At 34.0% G+C, this 23,857-nt stretch overlaps 1 protein-coding gene across 1 annotated transcript; it reads right to left on the bottom strand.

Moving 5' to 3' along the window:
• Window positions 1-1,977: 1,977 nt before the first annotated feature.
• Window positions 1,978-23,245, bottom strand: Psmc6 (proteasome 26S subunit, ATPase 6). Its single transcript, NM_001282260.1, is given in 14 exon segments — window positions 1,978-2,484; window positions 7,548-7,619; window positions 10,932-11,012; window positions 11,320-11,440; window positions 13,219-13,280; window positions 13,641-13,764; window positions 13,852-13,913; window positions 16,793-16,880; window positions 18,999-19,113; window positions 19,340-19,407; window positions 21,775-21,827; window positions 22,036-22,075; window positions 22,158-22,237; window positions 23,152-23,245. Coding segments are annotated over 14 exon segments (1,170 nt in total). The 5' UTR covers window positions 23,237-23,245; the 3' UTR covers window positions 1,978-2,365.
• Between the last annotated feature and the right edge of the window lie 612 nt (window positions 23,246-23,857).

The raw sequence follows: 23,857 nt of genomic DNA, 5'->3' as shown, positions 1-23,857 counted from the left end.
ACCAGCCTTGCCTATGCAGACCGGACGCAGGTCCCCTAACAGTCAACATATCCTACACACCAGAAACTGGCACCCAAAAGGAGAACTAGTGGCTCCTCTCAGAATTCTGCATTTCGTGAAGTTATAACCCAAGTAAGAGTTCAAATTCATGTTATGCTGCACAGAAAAAGAAACACCTGTCACCTTTAAACAAGTAATTAGAATTGTGGACTTCCAAGAATGCTAGGGAATACAACTGTTTACCTACAAAAAAACCCAAAAATGACAAATAGAAAGTCATTGGAAACGAAACAGATAAATTCACCCTCAATAAATTATACATAATACCGTAAGGTTTCTCCCTTGATAATATTAAACTACTTGACTTCAAGTATCTTTTAAAAAGGATTTCTGCTAAAGTTAATATCACATTGTTAATAAGGGTTAGGTATACACTTTCTCTGGGCCTAGGGAGATACTACCATCCTTTTTGTTTTAAACAGATTGATGGATCCCAAGGTAGAAAAACAAAGATTTATACACCTACCTGGTTGTTTTAAATAAAACTATCACCAGCATAAAAGTAAATAGGCAAAATTAACAAAATGCCAATCACAATAGATAAAAGTGAAAGGATTACAACAAAATTGACTTAGACCCACCCTTGCATTCTATTACTTTTTATGTATGCAAAGCACTGCCCATAGACGGAACTGTTGAGCAATTTGAGTGTTACATGGCCAGCCTGAGTGTCTTATGGTCCCAATCACCATATAAACTGTTCTCCACCTTTAAATATTATAAAAGGCACATAATACCCTCCTAGTACTGTATTTAATTTGAAGAATGCACTTATAATTAACCAGGCCATTTATCATCACTTCTTTAGTGGTTGTAAAACTGAAGTTGTCTTTTTTAAAACAGCAATTTTAATTATAATCTAAATTAATCCCCAAAGATGATTTCCTTGTTTAATGTTAAAATTTTATTGCCACATACGAGAAAAAAAATTGTACATAGGTAACAGAACTTTTGAGCATTTCTGACATCAACATTCCCTACATTAGACACTCTTAGCCTTGCATTCATGGATACTTACAGAGTCCAAGGGTGAGCTTAGGAAATAATAAGTCTCCTAAAATTATAGTACATGTAAAATTGTGTGAATTTCTCTGGGAAGAGGATGTAAACTAACATTCTCAAAAATGAACTATTATCTCACAGAGACAAACAAGTCACATTTATTAATTATTAAATATTACTTTAAATCATAATCTTAAAAATTATGAATGTTTATGTTCTTTTAAAATTAACTATCAAATAGCCTAATCACAATAGGTAGAGAGCAAATACTTTCTTGAAGGAAGCATATACATATATAGACATGCCCATTCATGGTATATATCAAAGATGATACTTATAATGTGAATACAACTTTAAAATAAAATTTTAAAACCTACATTGCTGAATGTGGTAGTGCATGGCTATAATCCCAGTGGCAAAAGAGGCTGAGGCAGGAGGATTGCAAGTTCAAAGCCAATCTCAGAAACTAAGCAAGGTTCTAAGCAACTTAGTTGAGATTGTCTCATTTTAAAAAAATAAAAAGGGCTGGATGTGACTCAGTGATTAAGCACCCTCAAATTCAACCCCTAGTACAAAAAAAGAAAAGAAAAAGTGAAAAAAAATACTAATTGCAACATCATCTGAATTATCAAAATAAAGTTTACTGCTGGGCCCGATGCTGCACACCTATAATCCCAGTGACTTGGGAGGCTGAGGCAGGAGGATTGCAAGTGCAATGCCAGCCTGGGCAACTTAGCAAGACCCTGTCTCAAATGAAAAAATAAAAAGAGCTAGGTTCACACTAGCTCAGTGATAGAGTGCCCCTGGGCTCAATCTCAAATACTCACCAAAACACTAAAATAAAGTTTACATCTGAAGGACCTAAAGGAACACAGTAAATATACTCTTAGAAATGACAAGAATATAGGTAGAACTAAATCAAACAGATTTTATTAAACTTTGTTAGAATGAAGAAAACAAATGATATAAAATAAGTCTTAAGAAATGCTCTCTTGTACTACTATCTCAAACTATTTTTCAGTGTTTTACAAAATGCTCACATGGCAAATACGAAAAGCTTCAACACTCTTCTTTTTGTAACTTTTGCTGCAATAAATGCAACATTAACAAACATACAAATTTCTTCTGTGTCAATTTTAAAAGTTGAATTACTGAATTACATACTAATTTTTATGTTACTCATACATATTTTATTCATTCACATTTAATGAGATCATTGCCAATACGTACATTATTTTCCTTAACTTTATTTTTACATTAAGTCAATGTCTGTCATGCAGCCATCCAAAACCTTACGATAAAATTACACAGGTTTGTAGTCCAATTTAGACTCTAGCTTCTTAGAATCAGCCACTTTTCTGACTGCTTTCATGAAATCTTCTTGAACTACAAAATCATGATCAGCACGAATTGCAAACATACCTGTGAAGAATAAAACAACATGATTGCTATATATCATATGTGAACTACATATTCATTATAAGAAAACTAAATAATGTAAATCTATGGAGTAACTATGAAGGAAACTAGATTTACTGCTTCTGAGTCAGTAGTTCTAATTTGTTAAAAACTATTCTTGCTCAACTGAATTCCACAGCTATGGTGAGCATCAGTTTTCAAATTAAAAAGATGAGACAGTTGGGGTTGTGCTTATGACCTTTGCTCGCCTAGCATGCATGAGGCACTGAGTTCAATCCTCAGTAGCACATAAAATAAAGGTATTCTGTCTACGTACAACTAAAAAATACATTAAATTTAAAAAGATGAGATAATTACATGAATATTTAAAATCTGGCTCACATGGTCTCTATATCCAATGTTAGCTCTTAGTAAAAACAAAAGCAAAAAAACCCCAAAACTAGCAACAGCAAATACATTTTCAGCATTAGTTTCTTAATGCTATCCGCAGTGATTCTCTGGAAGAAAGAAGTACATTTATGAATAAAACAAAACACCTCCAGTAATTTTCATAGCCATTCATTGCAAATAATCAAAGGCTTAAAGAATGGGAAATTATAAGAAGCAAACAATAGGCTTTAACAAAAAATCAGAACCATTAGCCCATCGTCAAATACTACTTGACAAAGGAGTAAACTTTTTTGTTTCTTTTCTAAAAGTAATTATGTTATGGATATGGGTCCTGGATTTTGAGACAATCATACTTTCATGATGAACTATAGCTGATATGGTGTCATTATTTATGAATTAAATAAATCATACTAACGTTTCCATTGAGGATCTGCTTGAATTGAATTGTCAATAATATAAGAAGGTTAGAATAGAAGATTTCAAGGGTTACTTCCTATCATTTCTTTCTGGATTTCAATATGAAGAGTCTTTGAAATGCTCATTTTATGTTGTCCTAAAATCAGGTGAAAGGAAATGACTGTTTTGTTTTTTAATAGACAAGTTTCAAAACTTGCTTAGAAAGCTACAACTAAATTAGGTACGCTATTTGTATAAATCTTATGTGTATGACTGTTTTCAAATCACTATTTAAAGAATGAGTGAATCTGCAAAAGATAATGTTAGGACTTGAATGGAAAAGAAAACTATAATTGAAGCAAGTATATATTAACTTAAGGAAATATGTAACAAAAAAGGCTTAAAATCTAATAAGAAAACCAAACAAGAATTCTTATATCTCCAGATGTAAATATGTTCCCCAGAAAAATCAAAATTTTTCTGGATGAGGTGGCATACTCCTGTAATACCAAATTCTCAGGAGGCTGAGGCAGGATCTCAAGTTCAAGGACAGTCTCAGCAACTTAGCAAGGACCTGTCTCAAAAATTAAAAAGAACTATAGCCCCAGTGGTAGGGTACCACTGGTTTCAATCTCCAGTCACACAAAAACAAATGCTAATGTCTTCTTTGATATAATGAGAACAACTATGAACAGAGCAGGGAGGAAGAGCAGGAAGAAAAGACTAACATTAAACAGAGACATGAGATGGGTGGGAAAGGGAGAGAAAAGGGAAATTGCATGGAAATGAAGGGAGACCCTCATTGCTATACAAAATTACATATAAGAGGTTGTGAGGGGAATGGGAAAATAAACAAGGAGAGAAATGAATTACAGTAGATGGGGTAGAGAGAGAAGATGTGAGGGAAGGGGAGGGGAGATAGTAGGGGATAGGAAAGGTAGCAGAATACAACAATTACTAATAGGGCATTATGTAAAACTGTGGATGTGTAACCGACATGATTCTGCAATCTGCATTTGGGGTAAAATTGGGAGTTCATAACCCACTACAATCTAATGTATGAAATATAATATGTCAAGAGCTTTGTAATGTTGTGAACAACCAATAAAAAAAATAATAATAAAAATTAAAAAAAAAACAAATGCTAAAATTTTACTCTATACAGAAGTTATAATTCTTTGTCAGAAATAATATAAGAAATTTTTTAAATATGCAAAACAAAACCACAATTAGATATTATCTCATCCCAGTAAGAATGGCTATTATCAAAAATATTAAAGATAATGAGTGCTGGCAAGGATGAGGAGAAGGAACCCTTGTACATTACTAATAGGAATGTAAACTGATGAAACTATTTATAGAAATCAGTATGGAGTTTCCTCAAAAATTAAAAATAGAACTACCACCATATGACCCAGCAATCCCACTACTGAGTATATATCTAAGGGAAATAAAATCAGTATATCAAAGAGACATTTACACACCCATATTTATTGATGCACTATTTAGTTATCAAGAAATGGAAACAACTTAAGTGTCCATCAAAGAAAATATGCTACACACACACACACACACACACACACACACACACACACACATAATGGAACAGTATTCAGCCATAAAAAGAATAAAATCCTGTCATTTGAGGCAATACATATTGAACTAGAGATCAACAGGTTAGGTAAAACATGCCAGGCACAGAAACACAAGTATCGCATGATCTCATATGTGGAATATAAAAAAATTCATCTCATAAAAGAATAGAATGGTGGTTACCAGAGGCTAGGGAGAATAGTGGGCAGGAAGGGATGGGGAAAGGTTGATTAATGAGTACTATGTTACAGTTAGGAATAAGAAGTTTTGTTGTGGTATTGTACAATAAGTGATTATAAGTAACAATTAGATACTGTGTGTTTCAAAAGCTAAAAGGATTTTAAATGCTTTCATCATAATAAAATGAAAAGTGTTTGAGAGAACCCGATCTAAACTTTATGCAATAAATATGTATTAAAACATTACATAGTACCTCGTTAATATGTATAATGTTTATGTTTATATGTATCAGTTAAAAATTTTTTTGTAAGCTCTGTTTCCTCAATGCCATGTCCTGAGATGCTTTTCTCCTCCATACCTTTCAACTATGATGCTGTGCTTCACCTCAGGCCAGAACAATAGTGTTGGCTATCTACTGACAAGATCTCTGAAACACAGGTGTCCAGTTACAGAAGATGACTATGAGGTTTACCCATTAGATATACATACCCACAGCTGCCCTGAAGATCTAGTTCTACTGTCTATTGCATTTTCATAGCACAAGCTCCTGAAATATTCTATGTCCCCTCCTGTGCCAGGACCTACCTGAATGACTAGGAAGGTATCCTATGATATATTGAGCCTTCAGAAAAATTTACATGTCTCCACAAGGATTCATTAATAGCTTTGAGGAGCCTCCAAGCCTTAAGAAGGATATCCTCTCACTAAATATACTCTAATTCAACTGAGAGATTCACAAACATCATGGAATGACAATGAGTGACACAGTAAAACTTTCAGAGATGCAGGATTCACCAGAATTAAAATCACTGACAAGTACCTGGAAAGGCTGAAGAAGGCTTTTCTACAGCCAGTCCCTACACAGGATGCTCTATGATAGCCAGGAAGCCAGGGCATCACCATTACCTTATAAGCCAGCCTTCTAGAAGTTTCTGGAAATGTTCTAAAACTCCCTGATGGCCCAGAAACACTGAAGCTGCACTAGAAGACCCAGAAATGGTATCAGCCCACTTTGCAACTACAGACTTTTCTAAGTTCTAAAGGAAGGTCTCAGTAACACTTCTTGGAAATTGACCAGTCTTCAACAATGTAGCACAAAATTGACCATGAAAATGTATTTTAAGAAAAATAATGTCTACTACTATAGTCACTGACTTGGATTCTGCATTCATCGATCAAAAATATTCAGAAAAAAATTGCATTTGTAATAAATATACACAGACCTAAAGAATTTGTGGAAAAAAGTACCTATCAAAATTTGATAGCATCAACCTTTAAGATCACAGCATTGCTTTTGTTTTGATTACAATTGCATCAACACTATCTTCTGAGAGCAATTTGATCTGGTATGGATTTTAGAAAAAGAATGTCATAAATTACTCTAAGTAGTTCAAACCATATGATAAGTTTGTCTCTTGATATTTTAATTGACAAGTCTTTATGAGCATGATTCACTATGATTTATAATGACAGACTGTAGACCTACGGATCTTTGATCCAGGCACTGAGTCACAATATACCCATAAACACATTCCTACAGAAATGTTAATATAGCATTAAACATGATATGAAAGGCAAGAGGAAATCGCATACTATAATACTTAAGAAGTAGCTCACCTACAACCCATGTAGTTAATTATAAAAGCTACTGTAGAAATTTGGTTTTGGACTTTAAGATTTTATATGGAAAACAAAGACTAAATGACTCTAGGTAGGGTTTTTGTTTTAGATGGACACAATACCTTTATTTTATTTATTTATTTTTATGTGGTGCCGAGGATTAAACCCAGTGCTTCATTCATATGAAGCAAGTGCTTCACCACTGAGCTACAACCCCAGCCCTAGGTAGGGTTTTAAAGTTACTTGGTGCCAGAAATAAAAATGTATCACATGATCAATAATTATATTTTAAAAATGCATTTATACAAGTTGCATCATTACAGAATTCATAAATCAACCTTTCAAAGATTACTGCTTATAGACTAGTATCAGAAAATAGATGTTATCCATTTTGCAACACATACCTTTGGTGCTGGCTCATCCTAACCCTAGCTTTAGGTGTAATAGACAATTCTGAAGTCTCATGTTCAAGGGGCCCATGTTCTATACGTGCCTGCCTTCCTACACTCCATTTGTAGGCTTCAGAAGTACAAAGGAGTTAACACCTTCAAGGGAAAATTTCATTCAGTGAGGGAGAAGTGCTAGTAATAAATGTTCTAGTCTCCCATCTTTCTGTCAGTTAATCTCTGTATGTTCTTTTAAAGACTCCTCAAATTCCAATATTCCTTGTCTACAGAAGCTGCCTCAATGGTGCATCCTTATATGTTAGCTTTCTCTCTTTCCATCTCACTCGTCCTATTCTCTCTTGATAACTGGAAATCAATTTCCAAAAGAACAGCATACATTCAGTCCTTGCAAGGTCCAGCCTATGGTTTTTGAAACTCAAAACAGTTTTAACAAATTTAAAATATTAAAAGCAATAGCAAAAGTATGCTCCACACTCTTACCTGCTTCAGTGCAAACATTTCTCAGGTCTGCTCCATTAAAGCCGTCTGATAGCTTCACAATTGCTTCATAATCTGTTTAGGAAAAAACACTGGAAGTTAGTATTTAAAAAAAAAAAAAAGGTGGGGAAAGCCCTTTTTTGCTTTATGACTACATGGAAAATTAAAATGAAGAGCTTACTTTGAATCTGAGCAGCTATGAATTACCATAAACATTCCACAATATTATTTTTTATTTGTTGTTTTTATATATACATGACAAAAGGGTGGACTCTGACATACATGAACATTCTACAATATTAACTGAAAAGTTAAAATTTTGTTAACTAGCACCAAGAAGAAAGATAGATCTCTGAAACTTTAAAATCAAGAAAAATATCATCAAGATCTGAAAGCATCTTAACCATTTTTGTGCAGTGAAACAACTATGCACAATGAACTTCAGATATCTGTGATGCTATGACTCATTAATACCTTAATTTGAGTCAATCTGTACTATTCAAAACCAATTATAATAATGTAATCACATAAACCAAATGTAAAATATATCAAAACCAGACATCAGACATAATTTTATGACACTTCTGGTTAAGCTTCAAGTAGTATTAGACCTAGGAAAACAATAATAGTTAAGTGGGCTCTCTAACCCACATGACAGACATGAATTAAAGAGCTATAGGTTTGGAGTGGCAGGCATGGATTTGATACAGAATAGGAAGAGGAATAAAAAAGCATTGGCACTGTGATTTGAATAACTTTAACAAGATACTTTTTAATGAGGCAATATAAGGTAGGCAATCATCTAGATATTCATTAATTAGTGTCCAACAGGTTCAAGTTCATCATAAGCTTCCTCAAAGCAGGAATTTCCAATAGTAGCCCATTATCTTGCACCTACCAAGAGTTCATTATTTGTGGAAAAAACCTATTATTTGACATCTTTTATTTAGACCATTCTTTCCACCTCAACGCTCTCACAGGAGCAAGGAAATAACAAGAATAATTAATTATTTGTAATTACCGAATACCATTATCTTTTAAAGGTTTGGTTTATTTATTTATTTATTTTTTAAAGCTTCCTGGCAAATATATTAGATTCCCCTAGCCTAAAGGATGGCAAAATTTTATGTACAAGGCCAGATAGTAAATACTTGCTCGTGACAACTTTATGCTTTGCAGGCCTTATGGTCATTCAACCCTGGTTTTGTGGAAAAACATTCATAAATAACATAAATGAATGGCATGGTTGTTACTACAAGAAAACTTTACTTACAAAAACAGAAGGCAGAAAGAATTTGGCTCCTAAGTCACAGGTTTGCTACCTTCTAGTCCCTTATTTAAATAGATGTAATTTTTATCTGCTCTGTCCTCAAATCTCTAATAGTATTTTCCCATCTTCACTCTGCTTGCATTCTATTTCACTGAGAATATAGAAGCTTTCAGAAGAAAACTTCCATGAGGTCCCATCCTGAGAAGCTGTCATTATCAGCATCTGTATATTCTGCCTCTTCTCCACTTTCATAAATGAAAAGTATGCTCATAGGGCCAACTCCAACTCAAGTAAAATGCATTATTGGTTTTTCTCTCTCAGTTCATCCTACTACCATTAAAAAAAAAAAAAAAAAAAAAAAAAAAAAAAAAAAAAAAACCTCCGCCAAATTCTTGTCTCCTTTTCCCTTCCTAGTTAGTACAATTCCCCTCTGCAGAACAGAACTCCTTAAATATCTAAATTTAATGCATCTTCTCCCAATCTCTCTGAAAGGCATTTTAAGTAAGCTTTCACTCCACACTTTCACATAGTTACATCCAAAGGTATACTCTCAGAATTCTTTTTACCAAAAGTTACTAGGATTTGATAGGGGATCAGTCCCTCCTTAAAACCTTTCTTCATTTATCTTCCAGAACACCAGCAGCTCCTGGTTTTACTCCTATCTCTGTGAATGTATCTTCAAACTCCTTTGATATTTCTTCATCTCAACTTCTTAATCTCAGAATTATCCAAGTTCAATCTTTCATTCTCTTCTATTCTCTATCCACATTCAATCTCTTGGAAATTTCATCAAATTGCAAGACTTTACAAACTATGTTTTTATGCTATTATCCACATTTATATCTTCAGCACAGACTGCTTCAATGAATTACAGATGCACAAAGAATTAGTACTCAATATCTTTATTTGAAAATCTAATTGGCATCTCAAATTTAATACAACCAGAATAAAATTTCTTATTCTCACCTTTAAATCCATTTCTTTTAAATTTTCTTTTATCTTTTAAAATGCTAGGGATCAGTCCTAGGACTTTGAACATGATAGGCAAGGTTCTCTATCACTGAGCTACATACCTAGCCAAGTCTTTTCAAGTTTAGTTGCTGGCATGTCCATCTTTCCAGCTGCTTGGGTTAAAACCTTGGGTCTTTCTTGGTCCTCTTATTTAGCTTCCACCACACATCCAATTAACAAGCTTGTCACATTTACTTTCAAAAGGAACCCAGAGTCTCATCATTTTTTTAAAGATTTTGTCAATTATAACTCAATATAGTTGGAAGGAAAAAAGGCTTTGTAACCACCTGTGACTATCATCTCTTACCTGGATCATTGAAATAATTTCCTAACTGAGTCTCCAACTTCTATCCTTGTCCTTCTACACCTTATTCTCAACAGGCTATAAAAAGTTATCTTAATTCTGAAATATTCATAGATAAAATGATATAATGCCTAGAATTTGCATTTTTAAAAACCAAAAGGAGGAAGAGGTTACAGATGAAAGAAGACTGGCCAAGAATTAATCATTATTGAAAATAAAGTGGTTCATCAATAAAAATTACCTGAATATTCCTCATATATTTTTTTTTGCTGCTAAATATACATATTCAAAAATAAACTAAATTTAAAAGGCAGAATAAACCTCCAACCCTCAAATCAATCTACATATATATCATACTGACAACTACATAATTATACAGGTAACTTTTTTGAAAGTGCTCTGGCTGTATAATCTTTAAAAAAAATTAAATAAACATTGAAGTTGGGTGGTGAGTACCTGGTGATTAGAAGTTTATTAAACTCTTATCCCTACTTTTTATGTGTTTCTAATTGGCTCATACCTGTAATCCCAGTGGCTCAGGAGGTCGAGACAGGAGGACCCTAAGTTCAAAGCCAGCCTCAGCAACTTAGAGAAGCCCTAAACAACTTAGTAAGACCCTGTCTCTAAAATTAAAAAATTTTAAAAAGGGTTGGGGATATAGCTCAACTAAGTGCCCCTTGGCTCAATCCCTGTTACCGAAAAAAGAAAAGAGAAGGTAAATTTGGTAGACTATCAATATTCAACACTATTTTTGCTTCATTTACCAAAATGTAAATACATAATAAATAGGTTATTTCCTTACCTATTTCACCATGCTTTGTAATGGGTCCTGCATGGATTTTCAATATATCTAATCTTGCTTGTTCATTTGGTAAATCAATATCTGAAAATAAGAAATTATAATAAATTATTTATATATATGTACATTTTTAAAATTAAGTTGGAGTGAAGGAAGTTATAAAAAGAGAAATGGACATAGACAAAGTAAAAACAGATAGCAAGTAAAGAACTTTTTTTTAGAGAGAGAATTTTTTAATATTTATTTTTTTTTAAGTTTTCGGTGGACACAATATCTTTATTTTATTTTTATGTGGTGCTGAGGATCGATCCCAGCGCCCCGCGCATGCCAGGCAAGCATGCTCCACTTGAGACACATCCCCAAGCCCCGCAAGCAAAAAACTTTAACTCACGTATTTTTCTATCCAATCTTCCTGGACGTAACAAAGCAGGGTCCAGTGTATCTGGTCTGTTTGTAGCCATGATCATTTTAACTCTATGCAGAGTATCAAATCCATCCATTTGATTCAGTAACTGAAAACATTAAAAAAATTATATAAGACATAATTTATAAAACATACTGTTACAAATTAGCACATACATTTTTATGCCTATTACCTTCAAATATGTTGCTTACAGATAGAAATGTGATGTTGAGAATGGTCATTTGATGAAATTCTACTTTTATAAAATCTAACATATAAATGACCAATATATCAGACATAACATTTACATTAGGATATGTGAATACACTTTCCCTATAAATCTGATAAGCTATAAAGTATCTTCTCAAATAATTGAACCATACATAGAAATATTGACAAATACCAAAAACATTTCCTTTGATTCATAAAATTTTCTAAATAAATGTTGAAAACCTTACTACATTTAACAAACTCTAAATACAGGTAGACTGACAATATATGTTAGCTAAGGACATTATCAGTTCCATGAACAAAATTGACATTTCTGTTGTTTTGTTTTGCGCTTTTTTTTTTGGTACTAGGGAATTGAACCCAAGTGTGCTTAACTACTGAGTCACTTCCCCAACCCTTTTTTATCTTTTCCTTTGAGACAGTGCCTTGCTAAGTTGCTTAGGGCCTTGCTAAATTGCTGAGGCTGGATTTGAACTTGAGATCCTCTTGCCTCAGCCTCCAGAGCTGCTGGGATTACAGGTGTGTGCCACTACACCCAGCTGTGTTGCTTTAAAACAGTTAAGTTTAAAGTTTCTAAGAGACATTATAAGTCAATTCAAAAATATTTTATATCTTCTGAGTACATCAGCATTAATTTATAAAAAGTGATTTCAAATTCCCCTAATGAGAAAAATTTGACATTGCATTGCCTAGACTACCTGGTTTCTACCTTATATGCAGAAGTGGAAAAACGTATTTGGGATGATGCCATCACATCCACAGAATCTTGACCAGAAAAAGAGAAATGTGGGGAAAGGCTTTATGTGTACAACTCTGTTCCATCATCTACCTCAATTATCAAAACCATTTTAATTGCTTCTCAATCTCAGCAAGAGAGCAAGAGAGGAAAGAACAATTTTGAGTCATCTCAGATGTAATTATAACATACTTATTGCCAAGTTTTAATATGTTTGCGAGTCATAAAATGTCCTTAAAAAGCTAGCACAAGATCACATTCATAATATAAGACGCTCAATATACAATATAAACATCTGAATGGTTGATGTGCTCAAAAAATACAATACAAATGCATACCAAATGGAATGTTGTAATCACCTTATTTTTGCCTATATTCTTAAACATTTATTTCCTTAAGGATAAAATATTCAGAATTCTTTTCTCCCATCTTTTTGAAATATACAGTACATAACTGTTATTTACAGTCATCCTACCACGCAATAGCACAACAAAACTTCTTGTTCCTAACTGCAGCTTAGTATCCACTGATCAACCTTTCCCTATCCCTCCAACCCCCTCAGTAATAGTCATTTTCTTACTTTGACACAGAAATGTTTTCATTCCTGTCCATATTTTCAAATTTCACTTTTCTTTTTCTTTCCTTCCCCCATTCCCCCAGCACTGGGGACTGAACCCATGTACTCTACCACTGAGCTATAGTCTCACCATTGTTTTGTGTTTTGTGAGACCTCCAATTTGCAACTTTCCTTGCCTCAGCCTCCTGAGTCACTAGAATTTCAGGAGTGTACCACCATGCCCAGCTTACTTCTAATTCTTCATTTAAACTGTAATACATATTTAGACCTTCAAATATGGAATGTTCAGTTGTTCATTTAATAATTATTCATTTCTTTATGAACCTTCTGTACCAAATATTACCTCCATTAAGGTTCTCTGAATCTCTCTATCAGCTGAAGTACCTTCAGAAAACCGACGACCACCTAAAATAACAGATTTAGGAATTTATATGCATTACTCATTTTCTCTATAACCATTGTTTAAGAAAATAAAATAGTAATAGTGTCTAGGGTTAAAATATTAACATAAAAATAAAAATTATACTAACAAAATTAAAAATGATTTTGGTATGATATTTTCCATTTTGTCAATGTCAAAGGTTATTTACTAAAATAGGTTAAACTTTCTAATCTTTAAAAAATAATATCCAGTTCACTGTTATCTACTTCATACAAGTTACAATTACAAGTTAAGAGAAGGGAAAAATTCTTTTAAATTTTTAGAAAATTTCCTCATAACAGTTAAAAAAATTTTTAAATAAAATTTAAAAGATTTATTCTTACCAATAGCATCTATTTCATCCATAAAAATGATGCATGGCTGATGGTCCCTGGCATAATTAAACATTTCTCTAATCAAACGAGCACTTTCACCAATGTACTTGTCTACAATAGAACTAGATACAACCTAATTAAAGAAAAAATATTAAGTTAAATATAAGGCAATTTGAATAAAACTTAATTTCAACAACTACTGAAGAATTATTTTTTTCACCTTTAAGAAATTGCAGTCCAGTTGGCTAGCAACAGCTCGTGCCAAGAGTGTTTTTCCTGTGCCTAGGAATGACAAATGAAGTTCTAATCAGATGTAAAGTAAAACAAATTTTCAAAAGCCTTTTAAGGATATTATCCTTTGGCCTATAAATTTTCCAAAATCAAAGCTAAATCCTAAATAAAATTTTCACTTAAATTCTTAAGCACATATAATAAATTTTACTCAAAATAGCCCTTGTAATTTTATTTTATTTACTTGTTTATTTAGGTACCAAGAATTGAACCTAAGGCACTTTTCCACCGAATCACATCTCCAGCCTTTATATATTTTATCTATTAACAAGGCCTCACTAAGTTGCTAAAGTTGGCTTTGAACTCATGATCCTCCTGCCTCAGTATTCTTAGTCGCTGGGATTACAGGTGTGTACCACTGTGCTCAATTTGTAATTTAATTTCAATTGACAAATAATAATTGAATATATTTAAAATGTGATACAGATTATAAAATAGAATGACTAAATCAGACTAATTAACATATCCATCACTTCATATATTTATCATTATTTACAGTGAGAACATTTAAAGTCTACTTTAATGTCTAAAACATTTTTAAAGAAAAAAAATGTACATCTGGCTGTGGGGGGAAGGGATGTAGCTCAGTGGTAGAATACTTGCCTGCCATGTGCAAGACCCTGGGTTTGATACCCAACAGTGCAAAAAAAAAAAAAAGGAATACATTAACTATGGTCATTCATGTTATAAAATAAATCACTAGCATTTATTTCTCCTATTTAACTGAACTCTGTACCCTTTACCTAAATCTCTCCTATGCACATCTGCACCTTTCTCCCTGCCAAATCATCCCTAGCAGGACAACCATTCTACTCTCGACTTCTATGATCTCAATTTTTCAAAATTCCACATGTAAGTGAAATCGTGTAGTATTTGTCTTTCTTGGCTGTTCTCCTGGCTTCTTTCACTTCTCTAGATTCATCCACATTCTTATAAATGACCAAATTTATTTCTTTGAGGACTGAATCGTATTCCTTTGTGTATGTATAGATTTTTTTCATTTTTTCATCAGTTGATGTGCATTTAAGTTTTCATATCTTAGCTATTGTATATAGTGTTGCAATGAACATGGGAGTGCAGCTGTATCTCCAACCTATGAATTTCATTTCCTTTGGATATATATGCAGAAGTGAAATTGGTGGATTACATGGTATCATTGTCTGCCCTGTTTTCCATAAGGGCTGCACCAATTTACATTCTCACTATCAGTGTATAAGAGTTCCACTTCCCCCACATCCTTGTCAATAATTGTTAGTCATCATTCTAAAAATTTAGAATTTGAAAATAGAATTGATAACAGCCCTTCTTTAAAAATATATCAAATCCTGCTTATAACATGGACCATGATAAATACATATTAAAATGCAATGGTTTATCCTGAATACTAATTAATTTTTTATCCATGCATATTTTTGACATCAAGCTTTGGTTATTTGAAAACTATTGGTTTAGTAAATTTTGCAAATCTTCCAAATGTTGATATTTTTCATTATATAATATCTAAAAAACAGACTTATTAATTAATTAATATCACTGCCCATCTTTTTTTTTTTTAAAGAGAGTGAGAGAGAGGAGAGAGAGAGAGAGAGAGAGAGAGAGGGGGGGGGGGGAATTTTTAATATTTATTTTTTAGTTCTCGGCAGACACAACATCTTTGTTGGTATGTGGTGCTGAGGATCAAACCCGGGTCGCACGCATGCCAGGCGAGCGCGCTACCGCTTCAGCCACATCCCCAGCCCCCACTGCCCAACTTTTCAAGAAAGTCTGTAAGAATTAACATATTAGAAAGCTGCCAAACTTGCAACACCAGACATTAGTTTTTAAAAGTTCTAATTTACTTGAAGGCTCAAATTTTATGGCTAATAGCAGATGGTATCGTCTGTTTTCTTTTTGTTACTTATCTTTTTTTGCAGTGCTGGGAATCAAATCCAGGTCTTCATGCATGCAAGGCCAGTCCTTCAGCTGTATTTAACATGATAAGACCCCAGTCCTTCAGCTTATTTAACATGATAAGCTTACTTTGTTCACTTCAGAAAAAAATGTGTACTGGTCTGAATTAGCAGTAACTAGCAACCAGTAAGCAATAACCAGTCTGAATGACCACAGATTATAAATTATCCTTTTTTAAGTAAAAATTGAATTCCAAGAAAAACAATTCATTCATCTGACAATTCAACTGACCAAGTGCTTTTCCTAAATACAAATATCCTTTTCAATATGCAGCATAAATACTCTGTACATACATATACTCTCCATTTTATCACACAGAACACAAAATATTGAGAATTTAATAAAATTTTTTTTTCTGCTCTACCAACATTTTAAAGAAAAACTGGAATTTTTTGTTATACTGCAAGTATATGGCGATTAAGAGAACAATGACTACAAGTACAGTTTCAAGCCAAGCAATTTTACCCACATTGCCTTCATACCATCAACACAGACATTAACATGGTAAGGGAGACATATAACATGTTACTATCATGAAAGTAGTCTTTCCAGCCACCCCAATTCTAGGTAGGGAACTCAGGGCTTCATGTATACTAGGCAAGTGCTCTACCACTGAATAGCTATATTCTCAGCCATGAAAGTAGTTTTGATCTTGCAGATCCCAAGAAAGCATCTCAGAGACAACTGGATCTGTAAACTACACTTTGAGGAATATTTCATTAGAATCAAATGGTACGCTATAATACATACATTATGAGGTACAATGAACTAAGCATGTCCCAGAGAGCAATAGACAGACCTCTCCTATCTCACTCTCATGAATGTAGCAGAGGCTGGAATTTTCCATATTAAATCCCCACCTTATTTTTTATTCTTTAATTCATTCATTTATGGTGAGGTAGAAATAATTCAATACTAACCTGGTGGTCCATATAACAAACAGCCTTTTGGAGGTATTATTCCTACACGCTGGAATAATTCTGGATTTGTAAGAGGTAACTCTATTACCTAGAAAAGAAGTTGCATGTTTCTTAAAAAGTTAGTAGACATTTTAGCATGTTTTCAAATAATAACTTGCATACTAAAGACATTTCCAAAGTCTAATGTCAACAGAGTGGGACATACACATAATCCATAAGACATCTAGATTTCTGTACTAGGTAAAACCATTTATGATAGAAGTTTTTCTGAAAAATATTACACGATGGTTATTTTAACAAACTACATTCTTGATTATACACAGGCATACAATGTCAAAACATACTCAAATGTACACTTAAAATCTGTGCATTTATCAAATGTAAATTATTCTCCAACATCAACAACAAAAAAAATCAGTGAAGCCAGGGTAAATAGCAAATGCTTGTAATCCTAGTGACTGAGGAGGCTGAGGCAGGAGAATCGCAAGTTCAAAGCCAGTCTTGGCAACTTAGCAAGGCCCCTGTGCAACTTGGTGAGATCCTGTCTCAAAATAAAACATTAAAAGGGCTGGGGATGTGGCTCAGTGGTTAAGTACAATCCCTGGCACAAAAAAAAAAAAAAAAAAAAAGAATCAGTGAAAAAAAAGTTTTATACTAGTTTGCTTGTGGGAATATAACACAAAATTATCCTGAAACAGGGAAGGAATTTGATAAATTATAATTTCCAGAAAGAGAAAATTGTGTATAAAATTTCATCTATTGGCATTTTATCATAGCAGCCTTAAAAGAACAATGGGCTCAACTTTCAATATCCTATCAAAACAATTCACAGGAAAAAAGAAAATGGAGGATGGAAAAATTGAGGATTTGACTACTCAACTTATATTATTCACAGTACCATCAGTAACTTGTGAGATAAACACCTATTGAATAGCTATGTCTATAAGATGTGACTAGGACAAGTGAAAATTATAAAAAATCAAAATTTTAAAGTGCCTACAGATGAAAAGAACATGGATGTGATTTCTTCTCCTATGCTGAAGAAGTGATGCAGCAAAATCACTGTAGAAAGCAGGTTTTCTGTTCCATGAAACCATTGTTCTTCCCTTGGCTGCCCTTTCACTAAATAGACGGTGAGAACTGGCTTTCAGTTTACACTTAAGCCAAACTTTCTCAAGTATGATCAAAGAAAAATTTGGTTTCACAATCACCTAGAATGTTTGTTTAAATGCTAATTCCTGGGACCTAAAAATCTTCATTTTTAAATTTTTTTGGAGGCATTAGGGATTAAACCCAAAATGTAACATGTAACTTGTAACATGGTTGGCAGGCACTCTGACACTGAGCTACATCCCCAGCCTTTTAACAACTGTATCAGAAAATTTATTGTGCTGAAATCTAAGAACTACTGGCTTAGGGCTTAAATTAGTGGAGGTAAGACTTTTCAATCATTTCCATGCATTCCTAAATATTTTCATTTTACATTCAGATAAAATCAATAGGACATTGTAATTTGCTTTCAAGAAGCCATCTGTGCTGTGATGCAAGGCAATCCTTATTTGATCCTTCACCTAAAAGCTCCAAAGATTTAAACCATTCCTATAGTCAGTATTTTTCCTAAATAGCATCAAACAGCTTTAACAAAAGAAACTAGTTAAGGTACAGGTAACTTATTCCACTGTAAGAGTGAGAAGCTAGCAAACACTATAAAATACATGTTATATGAATGTGCTCCAGTTTAGTGGCCGAGTGCTTGCCTAGTACATGTGAGAGACACTGGGTTTGATCCTTAGAACCATATAAAAATAAACAAATAAAATAAAAGCATTCTGTCCATCTACAACCACAAAAGAAAGAAAGAAAGAAAGAAAGAAAGACCAAAACCAAAACCAAATGTGCTCCAACCAAAATAAACTATTTTAACAATTAAAACCACAGATGGAAAGAACACCAGATTATATATCTGCTTCACCACAGAAAGAGCAAGATTTCTAACATCAAATAATCTCCAAATTAACAAATGCCAATACTTCTCATGCCTAGAAATTCAATGCCATTCTTCTCTCAAGAAGAGTGTTAAATGCAAAATATTCAAGAACAAAAAATAATTTGGACAAAAATATTTTTTCATTCTGCTTCTCCCTTCAGACATCCAAAACCTGTACTACTTATTAGTAATTCAGAGACCAAAGCATGACATACTAACCTCTCTTAATTCCCGAATCTGTTCTGACAGACCTCCAATCTCAGAATAAGAAACATTCCCAGGGTCCTCATGAGACATGTTGTAAACAAGTGGATCCACCTCTCTTGGCAAATATCTAGAATAAAAAGGCATTTGTTTTTCTTTCAAAAGATGTATTTTCTCTCAGCTTATAGAATACAAATAACTTGTTTGTAGGTGATATTATAAGGATGCTTAATTAATTAGAAATTAGTAACAGGTAAAAAGTGTCAAAACATTTATTGATTTCAAGAAGCATATATTTTGGATAAGACCTTCCCTTGGTGAAAATAAAAGAAAACTAAACAGAATACAAAACCCACCTCATGATAGTTAGTGTAGTCATATCCAAAGCAACTCTTGTTCCTGGCTTCAGCTTACTTTTGTCAAGCTAGTTTTATAAAGCAAAGATATTATAAACATTTAAAATGGAGAATAACACTCTAACAAGAACTTAACATTCACTTTTACCCAAATACTCACTTTTACCCTTCAAAGAAAATACAAATATCGATAATAAACTCCATGCCAATAGAAATAATAATTTAAAATTATTTCCATCTGCTTATTAGAAGAATGCGATTTCAGCATCAAATCACTGACAAAGTTTGAAGTAGCAATGGCGTCCTTTTTAAAAAAATACCGTTATTTATTTTTATGTGGTGCTGAGGATTAAACCCACTGCCTCATATGTGCGAGGCAAATGCTCTACTACTGAGCTACAACTGTAGCCCCCCCTCATTTTTGAAAAGGGAGTGGACTTTAGAAGTTTACTTTTTTTTTTAATATTTATTTTTTAGTTGTAGTTGAAGACAACACCTTTATTTTATTTATTTATTTTTATGTGGTGCTGAGTTTTGAACCTAGGGCCCTGCCCGCACTAGGCCAGCGCTCTACCACTGAGCCACAACCCCAGCCCTAGAATTTTACTTTCAAATACTACTTAATATAATTTTATTTATTATTTTCGTTCAGGCCCTGAAGCGAAGTGACTTTGTGAACTAGTACTAAAACATTTATAGAAAAATCCTGTGGTGAATATTCTGGGAAGGAAAAAGTACATTTTAAAGGTGCCATTTAAATTTATTTTGAGAAGTATAACTTTGGGGAAAAAATTTATTAGTTAATTCACAGACAACTGGGGAAAATGCATTTATGGATTTTGTTTCCTCTTTGAAATTTTTATTAACATACTAAAGAATGAAAAAGAAAAAAAAAAAACCCAAACACCAACCAACAACAAAACTCATAACAAGCAAAACAAGCCCAAACCCAGACATTATCATTCATGCTTTTGCTATATGCTAGACCCTAAGGCAGGCACATTATATATTAAGGTGAATCATACTAAACAATTTATTGGTATATCTAAGCATGTTAATTTACTTGTTTAGAATTGGATAAACTCTATCCAATAGATTCAGGATGTTACTTTTCAAAAATGAAGTTGCTATTTGATAGTTTTAAAAACTGTTCGTCAATACATTTGAAGTTACTGACCACATTCCATGGGATTTTATGAAGAGCTACAAATTTAGGACCAAGTGTTAATTAAAATGAAGTGATGATAGACAAAATATTAGGTTTAAAACAATGGAGTAAGCTAGCCAACAAACCATGGCACACACCTATAATCCCAGCTAGTCAGGACGATAAAGGAAGAGAATAGCAAGTTCCAGGCCAGTCTGTACAACTTAATGATACTCTGTAGCTCAAAATAAAAATAAAAATGGCTAGGGATGTAGCTTAGTGGTAAAGCACTTACCTAGTGTGCACAATGACCTGGACATAATTCCCAATACTAGGAACAGGAGAGGGTGTGGATAGGTGGACTAAGCCAAAAATATTGCCTATAAGTGAGGTACTTGAAATTTTTTTTTTTTACTCAATATGGAACTATCTCAATGTTTGTTTACATCCATAGAGAATATATACACTAACAGTTCTTGATATATTCCACTTTCCAAATATTCAATCCAAATATGTAAACATGAAATATCTTAGAAATGCCAACTTTTGGCATCCAGGGGGCCCTGAAGGGAAAGGAAAATCACTTGTCAGATTAGGAATCTAATATCTGACTTAGAAAAATGATATTGACTTATATGCTAGGTAAAATCCTCATGAGATTTATTCCCTGGGTTAAATTCTATTCAATAGGCATGTTGTTATCAACGTTTTTAAAACCTGAACCTGTTGTGACACATTCTCAAAGAAAGTTCTTCCAATGAATACATAAGGATGCTCTACTTTAGAACAATTCCTTAAGAGGAGAATAAAACATAACTTAATTTTAGATGCTACTGAATGATTCTAAGCTATCTGTTGGCAGGTTTTGATGACTTTAACATGAATTTAGAGTTGTTTCTATTTGCCTTTTCTAATGTAAATTACCTCTAACAAAATTAACTTAGCCCCTAATATAGAAAATATGAAAGATTTTTTGAATGTTTAAATACTTTTTAAGTCCTCTTCAAAAAAGACATTAAAATAAAAGATCTACTTTCCAGTTATAAAATTCCTTCATTTTTAAGTATGCGAATTTGATTAAAGCAATGTGATATGGCAGAATATATGGAACACTAGGGGACAAAACCCATGATTTGAACTCAGGCTTTGCTAATAACTTTCTCTGTATAAAGAAGTCAACCTTAGACTTTGAGCATATTGCCTAATCTGCTTGCCTCAATATGTAAATATAAGGTATATGAAAGCACTTTTATCAATCATAAGGCACTATACAAACATCAGGCATTACCTGTCGACGACAACCCACAACATATCTTGGTCCATTTGTAGCTTTAACAATGACTAGAAGAGGAAAACAAAAGAATAAATTGAAAAAATAGTAAAAATACGTGTGTGTAGTATCTCCACATCAATGGAAAGTTTAGTTTTATTTCTGTCCTCCAAAAAGATAATAGTTAAAACATAGTCCATGCAAGAATAGCATCTCCTTGTATTACTGTCACTAAAGTAATAAGCATTTCAAAAATTGTTAATAAGTTAATCCACTTACATTTTTCTTCAGTTAATTGCTTAAGCACTTCACCCACAATCTAAGAAAGGAAAGAAAGCATTACTTGTTGCCAACCACTAAAAAATACCATCACCCTCTACATCCCAGACTCCACTACCTACCTGCCCAACACTTTGAAGGGCCTTCAGATCATTTTCAGACTTTTCATACTGCTTGGTAAGTTCTTTTAATTGTTCCCTTACTGAAACAACATAATTTAAATGTTTTAAATTGAACAATAATCTTAATGCATTTCTTGAATCTATTTCACTTTATGTAAGTTTCATATCCATCACTATACCAAGCCAAAAAGAAATTTTGTCGTTGGTAATGAATAGGTAACAAGTGTAAAAATAAACGTTATCAAAAAAAGGAACATATCTTTTTTTTTCTTGATCTGTAATACTCACTTGATTAAGCAAATTTAAGTTACATTCTTACAGACAGACATCCTTACACTTCAGGATTTGCAACTACAAATTCAAATGATATTAATCAGTAAATTAGGCTCTTTCTCATTGCTTCACTTACCTACCTGGATTACTCTTGGTTTCCTACCCTAAATAAAGTTAACAAATGTAGTTCTCCACAGAAACATACGGTTGTAGTCTTCCTTCATTTAATTAAATCACTCAGGCTTTTTTCTTTGTTGCATTATGCAAAAACGTTAAATGCTCAGGGTGTAAAGCTTGGATGCTTGATACAGTAAAATATGAAACACGAGAAGGGTTATTACGACCACTGGACCCCTTTTCTCCTCCACCAACAAGCCAAGCTGCCTTCCCCCTCTCCCGGTTCCCGAATCAACACTGCCTCCTTGCACCCAAACCTGGGAAACATCCCTGGCCTACTTCTTCCCTACTTGTCTAATCCTTTCCCACTCCCATCTCAAAACCGTGGATGTTCTCTATGTCATTCGGACTGGACTGGGCCATTTCCCCACCTGAAGGGGTGCTATTTTCCAAGCTCTGGGCCGGATGACAAAGCGCCTTGTCCCTGGACCGGGGCCTTCTCATCTCCAGGGCTCGGTTGCCAGGCTTGGCCAAAGGCCTCCGCTTTATCAGAGGCATAAGTGAGTACAAAGACAAGGTTACGTGGAAAGAAAAGTGCACTCACACTCCTTAAGACGGCCGTCGATCTCCTTGTGCTCCAGCAGCTTCTTGCGGTAATCCTGAAGCGCCTTATCTCTAGGGTCCGCCATGATGAGAAGCCGTCGCTCATAGGGGATGCTGGGAATGGCCATGGCCGCCCGGGCGGGGGAAGGGGCGGGGCGAGGGGGGAGAGCCGGCCTGGAGGGGCGGATTTACGAATGTCCCGCCCCTTCCGCTTAGCCCCGCCTTGCTACTTACGTCTCTCGCCTCTGTGTCTCGTCTCGCCTAGAATGCCCCTGCACACGAAACGAGGCCTCCAACTATACCGCTCCCTGCCGACCAGGAAAGGTAAAGCAGGACGCGGGTTACTGAAAGACCTTGGAACCACAGAAAGCTCAGTTGTAATAAACTGAGAAGGGAGTGGAACAAGAAGTAATACCTCAAAATTGGTCTGATAGCCTATCGGTGTAACACAGATGGCTTTTTGGTATAACACCTGCAGTTACAGAACAAGTAGAAAGTTTCAGAGAATGAATGAGGTACTGATAGATCTGCTTGTGATCTAGTAGGGAAATTAATAGTTTTAGAGTGTTAAGTGCTATGATGGAAATGAAACACGATGATGTAATAGAATCAGATGGGGATAATTAATTTAGAACAGACGTCTGAGATGAGAATGCACCAAACTGTAGAACCTTCTGAAAAGAGGAAGAGCAAGAGCAAGGTCCTGA

Source organism: Ictidomys tridecemlineatus, chromosome 5 (assembly GCF_052094955.1).
Source record: "Ictidomys tridecemlineatus isolate mIctTri1 chromosome 5, mIctTri1.hap1, whole genome shotgun sequence".
NCBI lineage: Eukaryota > Metazoa > Chordata > Mammalia > Rodentia > Sciuridae > Ictidomys > Ictidomys tridecemlineatus.
This window is presented reverse-complemented; position numbering and strand designations above follow the sequence as displayed.